Raw genomic sequence first — 15,059 nt, forward strand, 5'->3', positions numbered from 1 at the left:
GGCAGGGCAGTAAGGAGGTTCTACAGCTAGATTAGCCCAGAATGTTCCCTGTTTTTTGGGAAACTTTTCTGCAGCTCCCAAAAACAATAGCCACAAATTTGTCACAGCCTCTTGAAATTGTGCTTAAAATCGCCAATATCATCATCATCATCCCATTTTCCTCCTAAACACTGAGTTTTTGTCTGGAATGGGTGTTAGTTGCTGCAACTCACTGAAGTACTGTGCCAACTCTGTGAGTCTCAGGTCTGGGTGAGTCTGTACCTGCGCTGTCCCCCCGCCCCGGCACTTCACTGCCACCTGTCCCACCCCCCTCCCGCGGTGCTCCACCCTTACCACTCCCAACATTCTCGCCGGATTTACACACTCGCCCTCGGCTCCACGTTGACAAGACCGATCTCTTAGGCACCCTACCTCGATGTATGTGCCTGAGATCTTTGCCCAACACCGTGTCTGGAACCATTCGTCTAACCATTAACTAACAGGTACTCTGTGATGTTTTGGTATATTGATCTTTCTGCTTAAGACTCTTCAGCAATCCTCACCACGCCTACGTGTTGGTTTAATTAAGTAGTATATCGTGGAGAATAAAGCCAATGTCAAAAGACTTCACAGCATTATCTAAAATCCAAGAACAGATCTTGATCTTTGAAAGACCAGCCTTTGATTCTGTTAATCACAGAGATTGCCTCACATCCACACTCCCAGTGACCTTGACAACCAAATCTGTTAGCTTCAATGCATTGGTTTCTGGCCAGCACAGAGTCGGATATTCGAGAACCAGAGGTATGTGGCTAAGGATTGATCAGTTATTGTGGCTGGGGTGAAAGAAGATGAAGTATAGGGCTGGGGCAGTGAAGAAAATATGAAAAAAAAACAAAAAGACAGATCAATGTCAGGGTGGTGCAAGCTTTTGAAGATCGCTCAGCACTGAGCTAACCACCTCTATAAAAGCAACTATGCACTCCACAATATGAGTGCAGGGAAACAAGCCTTAGTTTTCACCCCATAATAACATAATTCCAGTTAAGCTTGAAAATATACTCAGAGTAATAGGAATACATAATTGTAGCAGGGTCTCATGTTTCTACTTTCTTTGTCACCCAGTTCAAGTGCCTCCAACTACATAAATCAGCATGATGATTTGAAAGGAATCAGTGGAGCAAATTTTTGTGTGTGGGCAAGCCAAGCTACTGGTCTAGAGTGCTGGATTTTAAAGCGCTGGATAGATCATGGTTATTACGGACTTTGTTATAACAGTCCATGGACGAGTGTGTTCCCACAAAATAATCTAGAGTCCTCCTCACCCAGAAGCCCGGGATGGACATTGAGATCTGCAATCGGCTGAAGGCCAGATCAGTAGCATTCAGGTCTGGTGACTAAGGAAGATACACACACTCTAGGTACGATCTCTAGAAAGCCATCTCACTTGCGAAGTGACAATTCCAGACTAAAGTTGGGTCACTGGTGGATGCTCAACAGCTGTGGGGGCTTGAACACTATCAACTACTAAGTGAAACCAAGCAACATAGGTGCTAAGAGGGCTTTGCTCCCAGATGAGCTCAATGCCTTCAGTGCTTGCTTTGACCGTCAAAACATTGAGGAACCTTTGTGATCTCCCACAGCCCCTAGTGACCCTATGATTTCAGTCTCTGAGGCCGATATGAGAGCATACCTTTAGAAGGAAAACATCGGCCCAGGTGGGGTTACTGGCTGAGTACTAAAGACCTGTGCAAATCAACCTGCTGGAGTGTTCACCAATGTATTTAATCTCCTGCTTCAGCGGGCTTCAATGAAGGACGTGGTAACCTTCCTCAATGACTAGCATCCAGTTGCACTTACATCCACAGTGATGAAATCTAAAAACTCCTGCCTGTGAAGCAACTTGGACCCACTCCAATTTGCCTACCAGCACAGTTCATTGGCTCCCCACTCAACCCCGGAACAACTGAATAGCAAAGATGCATATATCAGGATGCTCCGCACCGACTACAGCGCAGCATTAGGCACTGTCATCCCTTCAAAATAAATTAAAAAGCTTCGAGACCTGGCCCTTAATACCTCCTTGTGCAATTAGATCCTCAGTTTCCTCACTTGCAGACCCCAGTCAGTTAAGATTGGAAACAAAACAAAACAAGTATCTAATTAGTCAGGGTATCAAGGGATATGGGAAAAAAGCCGGAAATTGGAACTAGATGGGAGAATAGTTTAGCTCATGGTGGAGTGGCAGAGCAAACTGGATGGGCTAAATGGCCTACTTCTGTTCCTTTGTCTTGTGATCTTGTGAACATCTCCTCCACTAACTCCATCAGCACAGATGCATCACAAAGCTGTGCTGAACCCCTGTTGGCTGAATCAAAGTTGGTGAAGAATCAGCACATCTGGTACTACAAAACAACAACCTCTCCCTCAATGTCAACAAGAGCAAGGAGCTGATGTTTGACTTCAGGAGAAGGAAACTGGGGGTCAATGAGCCAGTCCTCATTGGGGTATCTGAGGTGGAGAGGGTCAGAATATTTAAATTCCTCAGTGTTAACATTTCAGAGGATCTGTCCTGGGCCCAGCATGTATGTGCAATTAGAAAGAAAGCACAGCAGTGTCTAAACTTCCATGGATGTGTGGTGGGGAATGTAGTCACTGGTTGTGTCATGGCCTGGTTTAGAAACACTAATGCCTTTGAACGGAAAATCCAACAAGAAGCAGTGGATATGGCCTAGTCCATCATGGGTAAAGCCCTCCCCACCATTGAGCACATTTATGTGGAGTGCTATCACAGGAAAGTAGCATCAATCATCAAGGATTCCATTACCCAGGTCATGCTCTCTTCTTGCTGCTGTCATCAGGAAGAAATTACAGGAGCCTCAGGACTTACATCATCAGATTCGGAAACAGTTATTAACCCTCAACCATTAGGGTCTGGAACCAGAGGAAATAACTTCACTCAGCTTCACTCGCCCCATCACTGAGCTGTTCCCACAACCTATGGTCTCACTTTCAAGGACTCTTCATCTCATGTTCTTGATATTTATTGCTTATTTATTTATTATTAATAATCTTTTTTGTATTTGCAGTTTGTTGTCCTTTGCACATTGATTGTTTGTCCAGCCTGTTGAGTGATTCTATTGTGTTTCTTGGATTTACCATGTATGCCCGCAAGAAAACAAATCTCAGGGTTGTATATGGTGACGTCTGTATACTTTGATATTAAATTACCTTGAACTTTGATTTCAGTTCGGCATTCAACGCTATTGTCCCATAGACCTTGGCGAACAAACTCCTACTCCTCGGTCTCATACACAACTGGGTGTTGGACTTCCTAGTCAACAGACCTCAGACAGTCAGGATGCACAACCGCTCCTCAACACAGGCTCCTGCACGGCCCCCTCCCAGCACTGTATGCTGAACCCTTTACTGTACACTCTGCTCACACATGCCAAACAACCAAGTAATCACATAGTCAAGTTTGCTGATGACACAACAGTAGTAGGGCTCATCACCAACAACGATGAGACAGGCTACAGAGAGGAGGTGGAAGAGTTCATGGCCTGGTTCCAGGCAAATAGCATCTTCCTCTAGTGACAAGGCAAAGGAGATGGTTATCAACATCAGGAGAACTTGCACCACTCACAACCCCTCTGTACATTGGTGGCACAGCAGTGGAAACTGCAAGCAGCTTCTAACTCCTGGGAGTGACATCTCACACAACCTCTCATGGTCCCAAAATATATTCTCCACAATCAGGAAAGCTCACCAATGCCTCTACATTCTGAGGAGGCTGAAGAGAGCTGGACTGTGCATACATTATCATGTCATGCTACAGAGGCACGGTAGAGAACATCCTGACACGCTGCATCACTGGTAGGGAAACTGCACTGTAGCGGACAAGAAGGCTGTACAACGGGTAGTCAAAAATGACCAAGACATCACTGGCACCAGCCTACCTGCCATCAAGGGCATTTGTACAGAAAGGTGCCGGGAAAAGGCCAGAAACGTTGTGAGAGATCCCCTTCCCCACCCTGCTCATGGACTGTCTGACCAACTCTCATCAGGGAGGAGGCTACATAGCATCCACACCAGACTCAAAAACAGTTATTTTTCCCAAGCAGTAAGACTAATCAACGCCACTACCCACTAACCCCCCTCGCCACACCTCCCACTGCCACGACTTTATCATTTCCTGTCAATCACTTTATGCACAGACACTCTTGTGCCTATTATCACTTTATGGACATTCAATCTATCAGCTATCTTATGTATTGACACTTATTGTGTTTTTGATTATTATTGTGTTCTTTATCACATTGTGATTTTTTTTTGTGCTGTAGCAGATGCAGAGTAACAATTATTTCATTCCGTTTTACACTTGTGTACAGGAAATGACATTAAACAATCTTGACATTCAACAATCTTGAAGAGGTAATTGATGTTTAAACATATATAGAATGAAAACATCTCGGATCAATCACAGTTACATATGATTAGCTTCATGAATGTCCATGAGGTGAAGAAATGTGTGCTCCATGTGGTCGCCCTTTAACTGCTTTTGAAATGGAAGGACTGAGAGAAGAGGTTGGCAATCTTACCATCCATCTCCACCGCATCTGCTCTCAGGATGCAGCTTTTCATTCCAGAACTAATGAGCTGCCCTCCTTCTTCAAAGAAACAGGCTTTCCTTCCTCCACTATCAATGCTGCCCTGATCCACATATCTTCCATTTCACGCACATCTGCACTCATCCCATCCTCCAGCCACCCCTTCAAAGGATAGGGTTCCTCTTGTCCTCACCTACCACCCCAATAGCCTCTGCATCCAGCACGTAATTCTCCATAACTTCTGCCATCTCCAACTGAATCCCACCACCAAGTACATCTTTCCCTCCCCCCCCCCCCCACGACTTTCTGCAGTATCCCCTTATACGTTCATCCTTCCCCACTGATCTTCCTCCTGGTACTTATCCTTGCTAGTGGAACAAGTGCCATAACTGCCCCTACACCTCCTATCTCACTCCTATTCAGGGTCCAAAACAGTCCTTCCAGGTGAGATGCTACTTCGCCTGTGGTCATCTACTGTATCTGGTGCTCCTGGTATGTCTTCCTGTATATCGGTGAGACCTGACATACATTGAGAAGACAGTTTGGCTGAGCGCCTACATTCCGCTAGAAAATATGGGTTCACCCAGTGGCCACCCACTTCAATTCTACTTCCCATTCCCATTCCAACATGTCAGCCAATGGCCTCATCTACTGCCATGATGAGGCCACACTCAGGTTGGAGGAGCAACATCTTATATTCTCTGTGGGTAGTCTCCAACCTGATGGCATGAATGTCAATCTCTTGAACATTTGGTAATTGCCCCCCCCCCACCTCCTCATTTCACATTCCCTTTTCCCTCTCTCACCTGAACTAACTACCTACCTGCCCATCCCCTCCCTTTGGTGCTCCTCCCCTTCCCTTTCTTCCATGGTCATCTACTCTCTCTTATCAGATACCCACTTCTCCAGCCATTTACCTAGTTCACCAATCACCCAGCTCTTTACTTCACCCCCACCTCTCTCGGATTCACCTATCACCTACCACCTTGTACTTCTTCCTCCCTTTCCCCCCAGCTTCTCATCCTGACTTCTCATCTTGACTTCTCAACTATTTATCCAGTTCTGATGAAGGGTATAAGCCCAATAAGTTGTCTGTTTACACTTTTCTATAGTTGCTGCCTGGCCTGCTGTGTTCCTCCAGCATGTTGTGTGTGTTGCTTGGATTTCCAGCATCTGAAGATGTTCTTGTCTTTAATGAAGACAGGCTGATCTGTGAGGAAATATGAACTCTTGTTTTTGGAGCAGTGAAGATTAAACTCATGCTGGAGGCAACAGTATGTTGAAATCATTTAAAAGAGGTACTTGTGAAAGGTAGAGGGTGGAGATTTGTCTTTACCAAAGGCACATAATGAATGAATGAACTGATGAAAACAGTGTGCTTTCATTCGAAATATGTCTGAATTTTAATTGCACCATATCTGTGATGGATTTTTAACTTGCAACCAATGAACTGACCATTATTCCAGATAACGCTCCCCCCCACCACCCAATGAGCAGAGGCATCCTCTCCACATCCACCCTTTCAAGATCCTTCAGGACCTTATATGTTCCAGGCAATGTCCCTCTCACTCCTCCAAAGTTCTAAAAGTTCTAAACATACATGTCCGGGCAATCCAACTTCTCCTCACTCGCTTTAGATGTTAATCTAGTAAACTTCTGTGGACTGTGATTGAATCATTCTTCCTCAAATACTGTGCGCACTAGTCCAGATTTGGTCTCACTGATGTCATAAGAACACAAGAAATAGGAGCAGGAGTCGGCCATCTGGCCCGTCGAGCCTGCTCCACCATTCAATAAGATCATGGCTGATCTGGCCGTGGACTCATCTCCACCTATCTGCCTTTTCCCCACACATAACCTTTAATTCCTCTACTATGCAAAAGTCCTATGTAACTGAAGTACAACCTCCTTACTTTTATATTTGGTTCCTTACTGGTTTCTATACCTATTACTAGGCTTTTGTGAATCATATGCCCAGATCCCTCTGCATCTCTGCAACCTCTCAGTATTTTGATAATATATTTATTTCCCAGACATTGCACTCCATTTACTAGATCATTTCCCACTGCATAATCTGTGGCCTCCTTCTGTCTCCAACTTTTTTTCCTCTTACCTTTATGCTGTCAGCAAATTTAACAAACTTGGAGCTGGAATTGCTTTATTAATGTCTTATGTACTGAGATACAGTAAAAAAAAGAATTTGTTCTGCAAGCCATCCCTACAGATCAGATCAAAACAGCAGTACATGGATGTAATACAAGGAGAAAGCAGAAAGAGAATACATTGTTAAAATTACAGTCACAGAACGAAGTGCAGTGCAGACAGACAATAAGCTGCAAAGTAGACTGAAAAGTCAAGAATCCATCTTCAACGTACAAAAGGTCCATTCCGACCCAGTGGTGTGGGCTTTCAAGCTTCTGTATTTTCTGCCCTTCTGTCTTCATCCAAGTTATTTTTATAAACTATAAAACAACTGAGGCACACCTCCCAATCGTCTTGCTACCCAGCTCAGATTTTGGCCTCATGGTCTGTTGAATCTGTTTGGGCATACTGTCTCACTGCTGATCCAATCTTAAGCTTCTTCCTGTTCTCCACAACCCTCAATTGTCTAAAACTCCTTGCCTTAACCTCTGATTTTCCTGCAGAGAGAATTCAAAGAAACCATGATCCTGATTTCTTTGAATTCTCAATGATGAGAACAGTTTAACATTTAGAGATTTTCACAGCATATCTGGTCAGCCCCGATTTATAGAATTTGTATGTAAAATTATTATTGAAGCGTGTAAGAAAATGCTGGTGTGGAAAACATAATGGAGAAGAAATTCACCCTCAGTCAGTAGAACTTCACATGCATCATTTCCTCTGCTTCCAGTATTTCTCTCCACTTAATGATGAATGTTAAGTTTTTATGGCAATCATTATCCCAAATATCCGAGAAGCTGCTTCTGCTTTGGAACTGGAATATTTCGGGAAGAACAGTGGAAATGTAGTTTAAGCATGTGGGTTAAGAGTTCTGGATGCAGGTTGTGTGTATTAGTTAAATTATTTGATTAGTAGCCAAAACACATTCAATGATGTTCAAATTCCACCCTGTTAGCTGAGAAACATAAATGAAAACCTGGGGTTTTAAAACAAAGAAACTGGTCTAATTAATTGTGAATCTGAAATTGCCAGATTTGTTTGTAATAGTCCCTCTCATCACTATCCTCCAGGGAAGGTTAGTTTCCTTACCCAGCCTGCCCCACAACACTTGTTTGGCTTTTGGTGACTTCTCATGAACAACAAATTTTTCAGCCCCTCAACAGTGGAAAAGATACTCAGTATCATTTTTTGTACTTAAAGTGGATAACTTCATAACTTCATTTTCCCACATTGTACTCCATCTGTCAGATTCTTGATCACTTTGTTGGCTTGTCTATGTTCTCCTGAAGCCTCTCTCGATCTCATCATTACTCAGATTGGCTTTGCCAAGTCAGAAAATTTGGGAATATTATACTTGGTTTCCATCAGCCAACTTGCTGATATAGATTGTCCTTGGGCCCACTCATCACAACCTTCCAAGCCAAGTAGGACACATTTATTTCTATTCTTTCTTTTGCATCTGTTAATCAATTCTCAAACCACAATATTAATGACACCCTAATTCCTTGTTCCCCAACCTTCACTGTGGGACTTTACCAAATGATTTCAAATAATCCAAGAACACCGCACTTACTGGTCCCTCCTCATTTACTCAACTAGACACAGCTTGAAAAAATTTCAGATCATAAGTAAACATGCTTTCCCCTTCAAACACCCACATCAACTTTCCTCAAATTGTACTATTAATTTCTAGATAACCCACATTTTATTCTGGATTCTAGAACTTTCCTATTAACAATGTCAGGTTAACAAAATTGGTAGACATAAAGGTCTGCAGATGTAGGAATCTGGAGCAACACAGAAAACACTGGAGGGATACATAACAAAACTGGTAGTTCTCCATTTTCTTCTCTCTCTCTCTCCTCTTTTTAATAGTAGGGTCACATTTGCTACCCGTCAATCTTTAGGAACCACTCTAGAATCAATAGAACTTTGCATGATGATAACAGAGGTAGCTTCCATCCATTTGGCCATCTCCTGATTCCTAGGATGTAGATCATTGTCCTTAAGATGTGTTGTTTTTTAGGTTCATTAATTGCTCTGCCATTTCCTTATTTTCATCGTAAATCCCCCCTGTATTTATCTACCGGTACATTTACATTTGCTTGCCTTCTTTTGATATTCCTACTGAAGTAATTACAATCTGTTAATTACATGTTTTCACAAGTTTACTTCCTTCATCAATCCTTCATCATATTGTCCTGAATTCCAAAATACTCCCAATTCTCAGATTACTACTCCTCAAGCAGTATTATAAGCTTTGATCTTAAGATTCAAGACTTTCTTTGAATTCTCTAGTAATTTACAATTGAACCTTCGGTCCTGTACTTCAAAGTAATTTGTATTTTTTGCAATTAATGTATTGGTTCTTTAACTGCAATGCATTCCCATCCACCGTCATACAATTTAATACCATTTTAAAAAACTACTATAAAATACTGGAAACACTCCATGGGTCTGTTTTCAAAAAGGCTCTTCACACTGAAATATTAGCTGGTTTTTCTTTCCACAGGTGCTACCTGACTTACTGAGTTTTTGAAACATTGTCTTTTTATATTATTACTCTTCAATGTGGGTGGTGTTGGAAAGAAAGAGGAGAGGAGCTCTCAAATCAAAATTCATCTCAAAGCCATGAATTCTTGATAGAAACACTTTCTATTTACATGCAAGCAATTCCCAAAGGAAGTTCACTGATGTTGTGCTGAACTGTGAGGAGAAAGGAAGATGTGAAAATATCAGAATCAGGCTTAATATCAATGGCACGTCATGAAATTTGTTGCTACGCAGCAGCAGTACAGTGCAATACACAGTAAAACTGTATTACAGTAAATATATACTGTATATATTAGTTAAATGGAATAACTAGTGCAAAAAAAGTAATGTTCATGGGTTCAATGTCCCTTCAGAAATCTGATGGTACAGGGGAAGAAGCTGTTCCTAAATTGTCAAGAGTGTCCCTGATGGTAGCAATGAGAAGAGGGCGTTGGGTGTTGGGAGTCCTTAATGATGGATGCTGCCTTTTAGAAGCATCACTCCTTGAAGCTGTCCTAGATTCTGTGGAGGCTAGTGCCTAGAATGGAGCTGCCTGAGTTTACAGCTTTCTGCAGCTTCTTTCGATCCTATGCAGTGCCCCCCGCCCCCGCCATACTAGATGTGGTGATGCTGCCAGTTAAAAAGCTCTCCATAGTATATCCGTAGAAATTTGTATTGAATGGAATTTGTTTGGGCGATTTAAACACCAGGCCAGGTGGATTGAAAAGGCAAGCACGAGAAAACCTGCAGCAACACACACACACAATGCCGGAGGAACTCAGCAGGAAAAGAGTACAGCCGATACTTCAGGTCGAGACGTTCCATCAGGGTTGAAAACGTAGGGTGTTGGAACCAGCGACGAGGGTCGGGCCGCTTCCATTCGCTGATCTGTGACGTTTATTCTGCTCTGTGCTGCACGGAGGATGAGGCTGTGACCTGCTCCGGCAGCTTTGGGCTTTGTGTCTGCAGGCTTTGTGACACTTTCTCTGCAACGCGCTGAACTGAGGCTGGGGCTGGGTCCTGCTTGGACTGCTCTGGGCTTCATGTCTGAGGACTCACTTTCACTCTAAGTGCAATTTGCTTACTTTTATTGTTTACATGATTTGTTTTCTTTCTCTCTCTCTGCACAGTGGGTGTTTGTTGGTCTTTTTTGGGTTCTTTTGGGTTTCTTGTGGCTACCTGGAAGGAGTCAAATCTCAAGATTGTATAATGTATACATGCTTTGATAATAAATGCATTTTGAACTTAGAACTTTTGAACTTAAATAATGCTCCACTTAATGGCATTAAATAAAACACTCACCTAACTGGTGTAACAACAACACACTGTATCCTAGGCACTGTGGGGAAACAGTCATTCTTAGCAACTTTCGTATAATGGTGGAGTATTTCCTTTTATCAGTATCTGTAGTTAAATAGAGAGTGTTTCTATCAAGAATTCATGTATGTCTTTGAGATGAATAGTGATTTCAGAGCACCCTCCTCTCCCTTTCTGCCCCTCTCCTCACTCTCCTTTGTTCTCGCATGTTTGCAACAATGCCACAGGTTGAATGCCTTTGGGCCTTCTCTTGTTTCAGTCTTTAACATTTGCAAGTGAGTGGTGCAAGACTTCTGGGAAAGTAACAAGTGAAGCAATGAATATAATTACCTCTTTAATTCAATAAATAATCTTCGTGATTCAAACGTAACCCAGCTACAGTGAAACAGAATTTCAGCAAACATGCAGCTTACCATGTCAGCAACAACACCCCAAAGCAGCATGCAATTAAACTCATTCATCTGACACATGATGCCGTGTATGGATAGTTCTCACTGGGTTAAGATTTTGGTCTCTGGGTCTTGTATGTCTTCTTCGTAGAGTGAGTGGGCCCTTTCATGCTTTATCATTGCATTAAATAATTATTAATTTTGCTGAAGAATGCTTACATGAAGTGAAGTGTCATGATTTTAGTTAGAAATATTGAAACAATCAAATAAGCATTAAAATGATCACTTTTTAAAATTAATGCTTATTTTTCTTTGAGTTTCTTCTCCTACAGTATGAGGTAGGAATAGCCTCAAACAGAGGAGTTTGACATTACCAAATTCAAAATAAGTACATTAAAATATTATTAATACTTTATTAATCAAATTATCACTTAATTAATTTATTAAATGTTTGGACTAATCTATGAAGACTTTTCATTGTCAAGTTGTTTATCTATATTTCTGCCTTCTATTAAAATTGTGTTACTTAGTGACACTGGAATATCTTGAGGGTTAGATTTGCATGACTGCAGCCTGACTCCCTGCTCAGGTTTCTGCTTGGATGGCCATTCTAGAACTTGATCATATAAAATTAGCACATAAACATGATCAGCAACTTGCTGAATACACAGCGCCGAGATTTCCTCAGAAACCACACTGTTGAGCAAGTGATTAGAAGTCGAGGCTTGTTTTTAAATTTGGACTTGGGAATCATACAGCAAATTTACAAGAAGAAAATGACAGAAGAAGAAAATGAAGAAGTTCTGTACAGTGGGAGTCCAACAGAATCGATTTGGTCATGGGTAATTTTTTTCTTAAATGTATTTAATGATAGTGCGAAAGATATGCAGGATGATTTAAGCAAATGAGATAATGTCTGCATTGCTGGAAATTTTTTGTGTATGTGGTGTTAACAATTCAGTTGAAAGAATTATAAACTTATAAAACTTGGTGATATTTGAAGCAATGCAACCTAATTTTGTTTGGAGTTGAGATGGTTGAAAAGTTCTTCATTGTATTATATATTAATGAGCTGATTTGGATATTGAAAAAGCTGTTTATGGATATTATGATATATCTCTTGGTCAGTCCGTGTGGTGTGTAAATTCAATGTGTTAGTGAGTTGCTCCATTTCCCTAAGCTATTTTGTGCCCATGGAGATTATAACCATACAGTACTGGGAAAAGGGACTCAAATGCTAGCTGCATTTAAAGAAAGGATTGTATTCATTATTTTAATCTGCATGCTGCCCAGTAAAAGAACAGAATTGAACAAATGCCTGCTAAGTCAAAAAAAATGTTTATGGCCAAAAATGTAACTGTGCAAAATCTGAGGACAACCCACAGCAATCAGATAATGTGGCAGTTATAGCAGGAATCAGATGAATTATTTCCATGTTACAAAGTCTAGAGAGAGCTGTTAATAGGGCTTGGGTGGACTGATGGAGAAAGTGGCCGGGGTGATGGGCAGGAACACCAGGCATTTTGTAATGCACTTTGCCCCTCTAGGCTCACAAGCAGTGCCACAAAAAGGGACATCCTCTGCAGCCAGGGGTACCCTGTTCCATTTAGTTGCCAAATTTCCCCAGTCCTTAGGGAACCTGGTGTGCCACTGCTGGTGCGTACCTTCCCAATTAGTACTGTTAGTTCCGATCACTTTACTAGCATTTGTCGTTTGAATTTCATTTGTGCTTGAGCCCAAGGTTTCATCTGTGGATCCTGCCTGCAAGCCTGAGATGGTGTTGCTTCTGTCACAGCCCTCGTCTGCTGAACCCCACATGTAATTTTAAAAAAGATTTGGTCTTGCTGAGAACTCACAACATTTTAAAATGAATAGTTATGGTGGGGGGAATACCCCAGTGTTTGGAATCATACAAGAACGGTGGCTGTGATTACTGCCAGTTTCTCATTCAAAGTAATAGTTTACATTAATACACCAGGAGTCATTTTAATGTGTGCTTATTGGCAGCTTAGTAAAGTTCCTCCAACACTTTTACATGAAGATACACATAACAAGGCACAAGCAAGGTGTTGATATTTTGAAGGCAAATCTCAAAAATTTCCCTGGATAGGAAAGCAAGATCTATTGTCTGGCTTTCTGCATATTGATGCAGTGAAAGACATTCATGTAACTTTCTGCTTGTGTTGCCCAATACAATGAGCCAAAATGAACTGGTGTTCTACATGGCAACAATCCAAGACTGCAATACTGCAAAGCAAAACCGCGGGAGTGCTACATAGTCAGACGTGTGACAAACTGTTAGATTAGTTCTCTTTCACCGAATTGCAAACATATCAGTGCGTTATTCAAAGAACAACAGGAAGTTCTCCCAACGTCCTGGTGAACATATCATTATCCGGTCAGTTCATCAACCTGTTGACTCACCTTGTGAGTAGAGTGGAATGGGACAATCATATATGCTAAATGGACCACTATCATTCACTTTCGATAATTCATTTTCTAAAGTAATTTCATGATCATGGAACTTAAAAACTAATACAGGTTTTTATCTGAAAACTATGAAGTCCAACGTTTATTTGCGTTCTGACATCAAAAATGGAAAATTCCACAAGGCACTAGGAAGGTTCCCAGGCGATGTGCAGGTCTCTGCTCACCACAGACAGTTCTGCGAAGTGACCTCACGTGTGTAATGAACGGAAGTTAATGAAAAATAGAAAAACACTGCAAAAATTGAAAGAATAGTATCTCAATCATGTATTAAAAGAGTGGATTTGATAGTGTTGGTGTGAATATATGCCATTTAAAGGTATGTTGATCATGAAGCAAGCAAAGATTTATCATGATGAACTGAAAATTAAACATTTGGCAGGCTGGTTGCAGAAGTTTAAGAAAAGGCACAGCATTCAATTTTTAAATATTTGTAGTGATAAAGCATCTGCTGGACACAAAGCAGCAGAGAAATTCATTAATGAATTTGCCAAGATCATTACTGATGAAAGTCTAACACCAGAACAAGTCAACAATGCTGATTTTCTTTATAGCTTACACAAAACCTAAAGGAAGGAGTAAAATACAAATACAGGGTACTGTAACCTCTTAATCAAAACACAGCATCATAGGTGGAGACTGAAAGCTTGCTGTAGTTTGTTGTTGATCAACGGCTGATTCGGGTATTCTCCCGATGCTGCTGTGCTGCTTTTGTTACCCTGCACACATTATATTAATGGTATGTAATAAGTTTTACTGTTACGTACATAAGTGTGATGAACAAGTGCAATCTGAAATACTTCTGGCTCAAAGCATTTTGGATAAGGGGTATTCAATCTGTATGATCAAATCAAGCAAAACTTACAAGGACATGATTCAATGAATTTGCTCTTACACATTTTCAAATACTGTACAGTTACTTGATGTAACAGATATCTTGTTATTATAGTTTCATGTACTTAAATCTATCTAAACACCTTACTACTCTGAGGTAGGAAGTTTCATTTAATTACTCTCCGGATTTAAAAAAAAAGTTAAATTTGAATTGAGTTGACTTTATTTTTTACATTCTTCGCATATATGAGGAGTAAATATCTTTATGTCTCCGTCTAAATGTGCAATGTGCATTCATACTTACAAATGTATATATAATAATTTAAAATAAATAGAACAGTCAATGTAACATAGAAATACACTCAAATCAGTGTGAGTTCATCAGTCTGATGACCTGGTGGAAGAAGCTGTTCTGGAGCCTGTTGGTCCTGGCTTTTATGATGCGGTACCGTTGCCCGGATGGTAGCAACTGGAATAGATTGTGGTTGGGATGACTTGGGTCCACAATGGTCCTTTGGGCCCTTTTTACACACCTGTCTTTGTAAATGTCCTGAATCATGGGAAGTTCACAACTACAGATGCACTGGGCTGTCCGCATCACTCTCTGCAGAGTCCTGTGATTAGGGGAGGTACAGTTCCCATACTAGGCAGTGATTCAGCCAGTCAGGATGCTCTCAATTGTCCCCTTGTAGAATGTTCTTAGGATTTGGGGGCTCATACCAAACTTCCTCAATTGTCTGAGGTGAAAGAGGTGCTGTTGTGCCTTTTT

At 41.3% G+C, this 15,059-nt stretch overlaps 1 protein-coding gene across 3 annotated transcripts in view; it reads left to right on the forward strand.

The window, feature by feature from the left end:
• Positions 1 to 11,629: 11,629 nt before the first annotated feature.
• Positions 11,630 to 15,059, forward strand: part of lpin1a (lipin 1a) — a 122,738-nt gene continuing 119,308 nt past the window's right edge. Inside the window, exon 1 of one of the 3 annotated variants that reach the window (XR_012100298.1) lies at positions 11,630 to 11,811. Coding sequence is in view for 2 of the 3 variants with exons in the window: in XM_073056932.1 (XP_072913033.1) it covers positions 11,746 to 11,811 (66 nt within the window). In the remaining variant the exon portion in view is untranslated. The remainder of the gene's footprint in view (positions 11,812 to 15,059) is intronic. The other 2 variants (XM_073056932.1, XM_073056933.1) reach the window with 2 other exon arrangements.

The sequence above is a fragment of the Hemitrygon akajei genome, chromosome 9 (genome assembly GCF_048418815.1).
Source record: "Hemitrygon akajei chromosome 9, sHemAka1.3, whole genome shotgun sequence".
NCBI classification, from domain to species: Eukaryota; Metazoa; Chordata; class Chondrichthyes; order Myliobatiformes; family Dasyatidae; genus Hemitrygon; species Hemitrygon akajei.